The 12,023-nt window shown below is 46.7% G+C and overlaps 1 protein-coding gene across 1 annotated transcript in view; it reads left to right on the top strand.

Moving 5' to 3' along the window:
• Nucleotides 1-5,988: 5,988 nt before the first annotated feature.
• The window catches only part of LOC122635255 (probable nuclear hormone receptor HR3), a 55,955-nt gene continuing 49,920 nt past the window's right edge, over nt 5,989-12,023 (top strand). The window contains exon 1 of the mRNA XM_043825246.1: nt 5,989-7,488. Coding sequence (XP_043681181.1) covers nt 7,344-7,488 — 145 coding nt within the window. The 5' untranslated portion in view covers nt 5,989-7,343. The remainder of the gene's footprint in view (nt 7,489-12,023) is intronic.

The following is a 12,023-nucleotide window of genomic DNA, read 5'->3' as shown; positions in this document are numbered from 1 at the left end:
CTAAACGATGCTTTTACGATACGTTTAGCTCATACGTAGTCCTCTTTGAACCCCTTATGTTGGCCTGCCGAAAGAGCTACACGGCTACGAGCGAGTAAACGACCGGGTCGTCGTGTCGGCAGGTATTCGATAGCACCGCAAGGGTCGTCGACCGCAGGTGCTACGCGTTCGTTCGTTCGTTCGTTCGTTCGTTCGTTCGTTCGTTCGCTCTCTCTCTCTCTCGCTTGCTCGCTTACTCGCTCGTTCGTTCGTTCGTTCGTTCGTTCGTTCGTTCGTTCGTTTGTTCGTTCGCTCGTTCGTTCGTTCGTTCGTTCGTTCGTTCGTTCGCTCGTTCATTCAGTTTGTCCTTCCTCCCAGCTCAGCCCAAAACTTACGACTCATTCTCTCCTTAAGAGGTTCGTCCTAAAATATTAATGTACCTATCCTTAGAGCAATCAACAAAGTTACTAATAAAACATCAGATAAGAATATTGAAATCGTAGGAAAATTTTCTACAGGAAGCGTGTATATACGAATACGCACATGGCCGTTCAAAGAGAGATATATTTTATCGTTCTAGAGACAGAGAAATGGAGATAGAGAAAGAGAAAGAGAAAAAGAAAGATAAGAAGCAGCAAGCTCGTTGAGGTTTTCGGCGTGATGTCAGAAGTGCCAGCAGAGGCGGCCGCTAACTTTGGGCAAGTTCGAGCCGCGCGAGTCACCTCGACAAAGCTCGCTTCAAGGACAATGACCTCTTCGCCACCACGTGGCGAGCGATGTCTCTTCCCCGTCAAACCACCTTGCCTACCTGATTTAAAGCAACCACCCGGCCGTGAACCTTCGGGCCTTCCTAGGGCCTCTTCTCTCTCTTTCTCTCCCTCTCTCTCTCTCTCTATCCATCTATCTGTCTTTTTCTATCTTCCATACAAGGTATACTGATCGATCGATGAGAGAATACATATACCAAGCACCGCGTGTATAAACGGGACGCGTGACTTTTGCCAAGTTGTCAACGATGACGATTAGGTTGTCACGTTCAGCGGCAGGAAAGAGACGAGAAGCCAGTCTATAAAGAGATAGGCGACTCTCCTTTTTCTCTTCCTTTTATTTTCTTTTTTTTTTCTTTTTTTTTTCTTTTTTTGAAAAGAGATAAGCAAAAGAGTACGATCGATGCTTGCCAATATCCGCAATTAGGATTAAATGGATTTTCTTGTTCTTTCTTTCTTTTTTTCGAACATACCGTACAGATATATACGAGTATGTATATTTAGGTACATACATAGGTACCGGCTAAAGGATCGGCTTTCGCGTAATATTGGCGACTATAAATGCACGTCGCGCTTCCGCGTTGTATTTTTGCTGAGCGCGTGCCGACGACACGGAAATTCGATGAGGCTGCGAACGCGTTGGAAAGAGAGCGAACGAGATTGGAGATAAAAGTGAATGACTCGGAATTGTGTGCCTACGTGTGTGCGTAAGGTGTAAATTTGACGACGTTGTGAAAAATTAAAAATGAGAAAGACTTTAACATTGTTGCGTGGTAATTCGAGTTAAATGACTTCATTTAACGATTCTCTCTCTCTCTCTCTCTCTCTCTCTCTCTCTCTCTCTCTCTCTTTCTTTTTGTGGTAACTATGACGTCGAAAGGCTCGAAGCAAGTTTACAAAAATTCCTACGTCTTCTAAACTTTTAACGAAAGGTCCGTGAACACGATACTATCTCATAGAGTTTCTCTCTCTCTCTCTCTCTCTCTCTCTCTCTCTCTCTCTATTTCTCTTTAAAGAAAATGAAGATGAGACCCTTTCTAGGATCTTCGTAATAGTTTTTTATGAATATCTTTTTTTTTATGGTAGAAGTCTACGCGCCAGAGATAAAGATTTATGTGTTGTACGACAACGGTCGATGATCCTTGGGTGAAAGATTATTAAGCGCGATCGCATTACGTGGACCTTCGGTAGATGGCCGCGGTTCGTGCAGCAAGGTGCACTGACCGCAGATAGAAACACGTGGACGCAGTCCAAGTCCTCCTGGGGAGGGAGGGGGGTAAGAAGTAGGTGGTGGAGGAGAAAGAGGAGGAGGAGGAGGAGAAGGTGGGAGGAGTGGATGATTTTAACCGAGGCCTCTGCACTCAACGAGCTCTCTACGTGACGAGAGAAACGTCAAAAATTACGATATCTTCCATCTCCACCTCCTCCTCCTCCTCCTCTTCCTCCTCCTCCTCCTTTTCCCCTACTGAAAAGACGATTCTTATCCTTTAAGAAATTCGATAAGGTCGATGCCATCGAACGGAATCATACTTTGCTTCCATATATGTCAACGTTGCTTCTGGTCTTTCCAAAAGAACGAACGCTCGCAATTAATGTCTTTTTAATTATCTTCACGAGACGACTTTTACGATAATAGCGAGGACTCTCTCGAACATCTCATAATTAAGAGAGGAACGAAAGGTCTTGACTATTAAGCGTTCAAATGAAAAAATTCCAAAGTACTTTCTGCGGGATTGTCGCCAGAAGGAGAAAAAGAAAGGGAAGAGGAATAGGAAGAAAAGGGAAAAGAATCGATGCGTCCTCTCGAAGATCGGAGAAACAATCGCAATTATAAAAAAGTTGGCGCGCTCGTGACAAATTTTGATTGGGACGTTATAGGAGAGAAAAAAAAAGGAGGGTGAGGATGACTCGGTCGAGTCTTTACCTTCGGCCTCGCCTCTTCCTCCTAACCGCACGAGTTCTAGCGTTGCCTTACGTGTGACGTAACTGCAAGGTCTTACGGTATCTCCGACAACGGGCCTACATTACGTGAGTGTCCATACACGCGACCCGCATGTAGGTACTTATGTACCTGCGCGAAAGATCCGCTACACGTTCCAACTCCGAGCGTACCTCCTTCCTCCACTCCTCTACCCTTTTCCTCCTTCTTCGCTTCGACTCCGCCAACCTATCGCTTCTCCACCGCCTTAATTCCCACCATCATTCACACCTGTATTTCGTGCCTCGTTAGAGGCACAATTAATCGTCAGGCTTAGCTTACATCGAGCGGTACTAGCTCTGTATCCGTGTATCATGGCGAACGCGCGTTAACAACATGATCCACATTATGAATGGGTCGAGTACACCGATTACGTTCGGATATCGGTACGGCTGACGTTGATATTAACATTTCAGATGATTTCTTTTGGAACATGCCGCAGTAATTATCGATACGCGAAAATTCGTATATCCGATGATAGATAAGTTGTTTCCAACAATGACGTATTCCTCCTTAAAGGAATCGTCGAAGAGGATGGATCAATTTCGTAATTGCGACGTCATCGTTAGACGTCGAAAGCTGTTAGTCGAAAAGATACCTATCCTTCTCTTGCATTCGCGCCTCGGCGTGTACGCGATGACGCGTCCTCGTGCGCCAGCAAAGTAAGCAAACAAGCGAACTTATAGACTTAGATGCGCGTACTCACGCTACCTACATATACCTACATATGTATGTTTATATATACGGATAACACATATGGGATATACAGTTAGGAGTACCGTTCTGAAAATGCAGCGGCTCGTGTCGAGTCGAAGAGAGCGCGAGTCAACTCTCCTCGCGATAGCCGTTTATCCTCGAGTCGAGCCGATCGACTCGAACGTCGTATTCGATGATAAGATGCTATCTCTCTTTCTCATCGTTACTGTTATTCAAATAAATTGTCCTTAATTTCGAAGAATTGAGTCGTCGCAAAGCGAGCCTCTCTACCGAGGGAGCACGGCGATTCAAAGAAAACGTAAGAAATCGATTACCGATCGTTTTATGAACGAATCGTTCTCCTTACCAGGCTCAAGTATGTCTCGAAAGGGGCAATGATACGCAAGTACGCCGTAGTACAATAGAGAATCGAAGGGACACGAACGGACAGGTGTGGAGAAATCGCGAGAGACCGGCAAGTGCGAACGGCAGGGGTCGGACAAGTGCGCGTTGCTAACACGGATCGAAGGAACGAGACGGGAGGGTAAGAGGAGGATTCGCGTCTGCGCTTTAACCGTCCATCCGACCACCCATCTGCCACGACTCGAGTTACCTTCTGACTCTTGACAAATTCGATATTTCGAAGGAAATTTACGTTCCGTCCGGGCGGCTTGTTCGAAATGCGGTTAAAAAGATTTGTCAGCGCGGAAACGAACCGCTCCTTCGAAATTCCATGCAAAGTACGAAGGCGATCGATAAAAGAAGGAACGGCGAACGTTCGGACTAATTTGCTTCGGCTTTTAACGCTCTGTCGTTTATCCAACCGATCTGTTTAAACCTTCGTGTTTCCGTAGGTACGACGCCTCGCTGAAAACTTATATACTTTCGAGTTCCTTTATGTCGTTGCGTTCGAAACGCTTGTGTCTTTTATAAAAAAAAAAAAAAAAAAGAGAGAAAAAAGAAAAACCAAAAAAGAAACGATCTATCGTACATATCGAGAAGATTATAAAAAAGATTGCGATCGAGAATTTAAAAATTGGCGCGCGAAGGCAAGCCCTAAGCTATCGAGCTGCGGGCAGAGGGGTTTGCGCCGCAAGTAAAAGAGATAGGTAGGAGCAAAAGTAGTAAGGAAAGAGTATAGACTGGCAGGCAAGTAGGAAGGAAGGAAGGAAGGAAGGAAGAAAGAAAGAAAAGGAAAGACGACGTGCGCTAGGGGGTGCGTGTACGAGGGTAGAACAGCGCCAATAGAGAAGAACGGGCGAGACGAGTAAAGAATCGAGGCGTGCGACATCTGCTGAGGGATCGAGCAGGCTCGAGCCACTTGGTTCTCCCCGAGAGAGTGTAGAGAGAGTGAGAGCAGCGCATAATAGCCCGAAAGGAAAGCACCGTTCGGCGCCCAAAACGGTGTCTTCTCTTCGCGGAGGGCCTTTTTACGATCGCGTCAGAGCCCGTGTCTCGTTAAGGGGGTGAAAAACAATCGGTGAGTTGGTGCAACGAGAGAGAGTCAAAACTAGGAGCTCGAAGCTGGAGCGGTGCGTCGCGACGACGTTGACGGTGACGAAGAGAAAGAGGAGGAGGAGGAGGAGGAGGAGAAGGAGGAGGAACTACGACGATCCGTTACACGGCAACGTCCAGGGGATGGTGCGTCGACGACGATGACGTAAATTTACGAGGTGAACGGTGAAAAGGGAAGAAAACACAGGGGAACCGGCGAGCGTGCGACGGAAGGGTGTGTTTCCCTCTGGCAAGAAGGAAGGAAAATAGAGATAATTCGAGAGAAAGGAAGGGAAAGGAAAGGAAAGGAAAGGAAAGGAAAGGAAAGGAAAGGACAGGAAAGGAAAGGAAGAAAGAATACAAGAAGAATTTTATCGAGAGGGAAGAGAGGGTGTCGCGCGGTCGTCGAGTGTTTCGCGTCCGCGCGAGAAATGATCAAGGACGAGAAGGAAAGGAAGAGGAGGAAGAAGAGTTCGCTCGAGGGTGCTCCCTTCTTCGGGCTGCCGAAGGAGGAGGTGGGTAATCGTGGCAAGCTTTCGCGAGGACGTCTCGCCGTCTCGGAGACGTGCCTTTTCGCGAGTTTACCCTAGCTCGTCCGTGCTTTTTGAGAAGAGAGAATCGCTCGGGGTGTTTTCGCTCGTGATGTGGTGAATGGGGAGGAACGGTGGTGATCGATCTCGTACGGATCGTTGGTGCGGAAGCATTTTCGCGAGGAGACGTACTCGCGAAGGGAAGGAAAGGGGGGGGCGAGAGGGAGAGAAAGAGAGAGAGAGACGAAGCTAGTCGACGGCTTGAACGAGACCCACTGACCTATCGACCCGCGAACGCGACTCTACCGTGGCGTCCCTCGCACCTTCCTTTCTTTTTTCGCTCGATCGAATCGCAGGATTAGTACACTTCTCTTTCTCTTTCTCTCACACGCATCCTTCCAAAGAGAAACGCGCGTCGGGTCGCTGCGCGTACACGTTGACAACAACACCACTACGACGGCTGTGGCGGAGGCGGCGACGACGACGACGACGACGACGACGACGACGACGACGACGACGACGACGGCGGCGACGACGACGACGACGACGACGACGACGACGACGACGACGACGACGACGACGACGACGACGACGACGACGACGACGACGACGACGACGACGACGACGACGACGACGACGACGACGACAAAGTGAATCGACGAGTCGTTCTTTGAACGAGACCCACTGACCTATCGACTCACTGAGCGGTTTCTTCTCCCCTCTTTCTATCCGTCCACCCTTCGTATACAACCCTCCTCGTCGTCATCAACGTCGTCATCGTCGTCGTCGTGTTGGTTGATCGTCCTCGCGTCCAGGACGTTCTCCTCCTTCCCTCTTCCCTCCTCCTCCTCCTTCTCCTCCTCCTCCTCCTCCTCCTTCTACCTTTTTTCCCCTCCTCCTCTTTCTCATCTATCACGCTCGGTATCGTTTTCATCGGGTGCGTCGAACCTTTCGAACTTTACCGACGTTTCGTCCCTTCGAGTATACGAAAGGTGAAAAAAGGCTGCCTGTAGCAGGTATTCCGAAAATCTCGAACGTAATCGATGTCACGTACTTCGAGATCGAGAGATCATCGTGTTCGCTGGAACTCCATGCCTTCTGACTGGAACTCTTTGAGATCTTGTCATAGTAGCGAGTATCGAGAACCGCGAGAAATTCGCGGTACGTCGACGAAAACAAGAACAAGGGAGGAAAAGTTTTGCATCGCGAGGAAGAAAAGGACAAGCTCGCGATTCGCGACGCCGAGGGCATGGCGTCGAGAATTGGCGCTTTCGACTTCCTGCCACAACTGACGCCGTTATCCTTCGCGAGATCGACGACTCCTCCTTCTCGTCGTCGCGTTCAACGATAGGCCGAGCACGTCGAGAAGCGTATGCCGCCTGTATCGATCGTTCGTTTGTTAAATTATTAAACACGTCGTTTACGAAGAAACATAAGAGAAAAAGTCTGATTTCGCAACAACAACAACAACAACAATAACAACAACAACAACAACAAACAAGAAGAAACTACTGATAAGAAGAAGGTAGTAATCGAGAAGAGCAATAGACACGACGTACGTAACTTCAAGTGATAGAAACGCAAACGAGGGTTACGGAACGTGTCAGACTGACATCGAGACATTAAGGGGAAACTGTCGTCGCGAAAAACTTTAAGTATTCACGGACGAGCGCGCGCGGCCGACCGTGAAACCGTCGTGCCGCTTTAAAATCGAGACCGATCGGAGTCCGGTCCTACAACGAAGAAAAGAACAAATCAGCGGGACGAAGAGGACTGCGTTTGAGTCCTTCTCTATCTCTCTTGGTCTTCCTCTTATCGATGAACTGAGAGGAAGAAGAAAAAATAAAGCGACGAAGAAAGAAAAGATACGTAACAATAAAGCGAAAAAGGAAACAAAAAATGGCAGAGAGTGCGGCGAGTCCAGGTAGCGTGCAGGTCGCTGCCAATAGTCCGCAGCAACAACAACAGCAACAGCAACAGCAAACGCAGCAACCACCGGATATAAGCAGTTCGCAGCTAGCTTCGCCACCGATCACGGGAACAGGTACAGGACAGTGTGTTTTCTTTAGCATCTCGCTTTTTCATACATTCAGAAATGATTTAGAAGGAATAGAAAAGAATATGGCATTTATTACTTTAGTAATATTTTTGTTTACTTCGTCCGTGTCCTAATTTTCATGTACCTCTCTCTCTCTCTCTCTCTCTCTCTCTGTCTCTGTCTCAATATCTCTCTCTTTTTTTAGATATCTTTTTTATATATCTGCCATATTCATCATGATAGTACAACGGTAGTCCATACCAGAGCTGGCAAGGCTTTTATATAATGGAGATTTTCAATAAACGGAAAACTCTTTTGTTACTTTTGAAAAACAAAACAAAAAAGAAGAGAGAGAGAGAGAGAGAGAGAAAGAGAGAAAGAGAGATAACCAGTTTTTATCGCAGTAGAGTCTACTAGCTCCATACAAGTAGAAAGAAAATAAGGACAAAGTTGTAGAGAAAAAGATAGACATAGACGAAGATAGAGAGTTCGAGTAGTCGTAAATTTCGCGCCGGAGACGAAGCGGATCCGACGCGTTTACTCGCGTTCGCGCGCACGCCTACGAAAGAGAGTGGAGAACGGAGTAGAGAGGGATAGAGACGGATGTAGGGAGCAGGAGAAGGAGGAGGAGGAGGAGGAGGGAGAGGGAGAGGAGGAGAAGGGCCGACGTACGTAGCTAAGGAGGGAAAGAGAGAGCGCGAGTCGCGTTAGCGGATCTGTCGGTCGAGTAACGGAACGGCCGCGAGTACCGCTAGCACCGGCTCTGACGCGGTTACCGGATAACCGTTAGGCTCGACGATCCGCGAGTATTCCACCACGTGCTGTCTCACCGTGTCTCTTCCTCGAACGCGAACATCAATGCCGACTTCTTAACGCCAATCTTCTCTTCTTGTTGCTTAGGACTCTTTCTACGTCTTTCTTCCAACCGGAAAAATGTCCGAAAGAATGCATGCTATATCATTTCTAATTACGTTTATTTTCCAACTGCCAGAGACGAAAGAAGCCGAGCGAGAATGATATTTGCACAAAGACTCGTTAATTTAAAAAAAAAAAAAAAGAAAAAAAAAAAAATCCACTCGCAAGAAAGAACATAAAGAATGGCAGAGCGTTCGTTCAGAAGAACCAGTCGGATCGACGTGAACTTGAACTCTGAACTTGAACTCTGAACTCGGTGGAACCTTCGAACCCGGGCACATCCGGTTACGATTAAAACTCTCACGATTCAAATGCCTACGTGGATGGGCACGCTTCTTTGGGGGAAAAAAAGGAAAAAGAAAATAATAACAAAAAAGAAAAAGAGAAAACAAAGAACGCCGTTTTAATCACCTAGAGAGAAGATAAACTTCCAGACGAAAGTTACGGTGAACGAGACGCGTTACGTGTAACGGAAAAGCATCGAGTTCTAGGAATCGCGACGGCGGATGATTCTCGCGTGACCGAGAGCGGTGCTCTTCGTTCGCACCCTCTCGACATACTCTAGGGTCTAGAGGTTAGCCGGTCAGCCGCTACTACTTTGTCTCTCTCTCTCTCTCTCTCTCTCTCTCGCTCTCTCATTACTCCTTTCACGACGAATGACTCGAAGATTAAATTCCGATCGTGTGCATCTCTCGGCTCCGATGATCGACCAAAGGCTGAATCGTTTTGGTACTAATGGAATTTCTAGAAAGGTAATGGCTCGTAAAATAGACGGATGTGGCGTCGATTACAGTGGAACTCCTTTAATGTTGATTCTCCAATACTTTCATATTATGGGAACCGCGTAAGGAATAACAAAAAAGTAGGTATAACAAAACTAACGATCGTTTCTCCGGAGAAAGAATATTTTCTTCGAAATTCTCGTTATCGTTGATTTTCTGTTATTACGATTTTCCGGCTGACGGTAAAGTACGCATCGGCATGGGCGCGTCCCTTCTTGCTACCAGTTTACAAAGTTAAATTATTAATTGTAATAAGGATTAATCGCCGTTAATAGATCGTAATAGGAAACTCATAGTATCAATACAGAATGGAGTAGGTACGATTACGATACAGTACGGTAATCGTACTCGCATAATCAACGCTCATTACCGATACTTCTGTTTAGTAGTTGGCAAGTAGTTAGCCGATAGTTCACTCGTTAGCTTCGTTACTAATTATTTGCGATTACCCGTTATATAGTATCCGGCTTATTAGCAATTAGATCGCCAATTAACTGGCCGTTATTAACAAAATCCGTAATTATGCATCCGGCTGGTAACAAAACTAATTACCGTTACAGTTTTCCGGCCGGGCTTTAACGCGAACTAGATACGCTTGTGAAGCTTTTGACGCGACTATCTTTCGTCTATCTCGAATGCGCGAACAAAACCGAGCTTTGACGTTATCAAGCTTATTCGATGACGATGGTTAGGTACGAAAAAAGGGAAAAGAGAGCGATGCACGCGACACGGAATAAAATGGGGCACCAAACTATTCTTACGATATCTTCGCACTACTTATTTGATCGATATGCACGAAAAAAGTGTAGGTTTGCAAGTGGAAAACGTTTCGCATCGACGGATCGACGGTTTGGCTGTTTTTTTTTTTTTTTTCTTTTTTTTCCACAAACATCTCAATCGTGCGAATTACGGTTTCTGCTTGAGCTCTTATTCCGCGGCACATGATTCGCCTCGCTAACGAGCTTACCAAGCGTTATAGGGTAAAAGTGCGTCCGACGGTGAAGCCCTGCTTCGATGGAAGCGCGCGCGACCGTGGCACAGTTTGGCCTCTCTTACCAATCAGAAAGAACCCCGATGACGCGCTCTTGGTTCTTGATCTATTACTATCGAATTCCGAGTACTATCCTCGCCGTCGCGCTATCCGATTAATAAATACCGCGGCAATTGAAAAAATATCAATCCCGAGCTATTTCCCTTGAAAAACTTTTCAAAAATATATTTACCCCAATCCCCCTTCTCGTTTCGAGTCAGGAGGAATTTAATAACGCCTCGGACGTCAGAACCAAAATCAATAAACGAATTGCGTTCCGCGAGAGAGAAAGAGATTCCCCGTACATCGTGCGAGCTTGCTATTTATTTTTAGGCAGATCCGTAATACTTTTCCCTCCTTGCCTTTTACAGAAATTGCTTTATCATCGACCCTCTCTATTCCCACGAATGAATCCATGCAATTTCAATCGATTCATGTTCATAACCAACTAGCGATAAAAATAAATCGGGAAACGTATTTAAAAATTTGTCAACGATGAATAATATATAGGGTAAGATCCGGCAACCTAAATAACTTTCAAAATAGTTACCGAAATAGCAATCAAGCGATATATCGATGTCGATGTGAATTATTTGGAAATTGTCTTGGACGAGGCATTCAGACAGTCGATTTTAAATACCTAGCAGCTGGTATATAAATCCTCCCTGTAATGATTCCACATGGAAATTGTAGAAAAAATTAATTCTTGGAAATATCACAAAGGGGGTTGATCGTGGATTCGAAAGGAAGGTAGAAGATAACGCGTACGGCCCTGGGTTTCGTTCCTGTATCGTTCAAGCCGCTCCCTTCTTTTTTTTTCCCCTTTATGCGAACGAACGAACGAACGAACGAACGAACGAGCGAGCGAGCGAACGAGCGAACGAACGAGCGAGCGAGCGAACGAGCGAACGAACGAGCGAGCGAGCGAACGAGCGAGCGAGCGAACGACGAGCGAGCGAGGAAGGCGCGCGAGTCGTGTCGGTTATCCTCGTTCTTGCGCATCGCGTACGAGTATTACGTGGCGCGGCAGTAGGGCAAGAGTTCGATGGCCTGCAGCCTTGCAAGGCCGGTCGACGGGCAAGGTACCGAGCGCGCGCTACGTCAGATGCCGTCGTCGGCGCTACCGACGCCACGACGGTGGCCAATCCTGGAGTCTCCGATCGAGAGACCGGCCGTATCGACTGAAAAACATCGATGAAAGTCGAGACAAGTCGGTTGCGAGTTATCGTCATGGCGCAGCTTTACCGACCGGCGCTGTCGTCGCTACGTCATAATCGAAAAGGGCCGAAGGTCGATACACGGTTTCGTCGCGAGGATCAATCGAGACATAGAGCGGGAATTTCAAACGATTCTCGAGATCGAGCGGCGCGGAGTTTCTAAAAACTTGTTTTTTTTTTTTGTGTTACGTTTTAATTCACAAGTAAACGTGCATTATATATATTCGATAATTCGATCATAAGTAATATATAAGCGAACGATTTATTTCATTTCGCTTGGAATATTGTTAAAGTTTTTAACGGAATACCTTATTTTTCTTTTTTCTTCTTTTTCATTCTTATCCGATATTCATATCTCGTGGATTCCCTCGAAGAGTCGTTATTAGAAATTAAAGATATCCGTGTTCTGGTGCGATCGTACGATCGGGAAACGAGATAGGTTCCGGCGAATCGCTCGACTGGGACCGCTTCTGACTCTTGCGACGTGCCGAAGCGAAACGATTTAGTGCCGGTTGCAAGAGGAGACTTCCCATTGCGACAACGGCCCATTGCCGACAACAATCGCTCCTTACGTTCTAAGAACGTGTACGATCGCCT

This window comes from Vespula pensylvanica, chromosome 17 (assembly GCF_014466175.1).
Source record: "Vespula pensylvanica isolate Volc-1 chromosome 17, ASM1446617v1, whole genome shotgun sequence".
Taxonomy (NCBI): domain Eukaryota; kingdom Metazoa; phylum Arthropoda; class Insecta; order Hymenoptera; family Vespidae; genus Vespula; species Vespula pensylvanica.
This window is presented reverse-complemented; position numbering and strand designations above follow the sequence as displayed.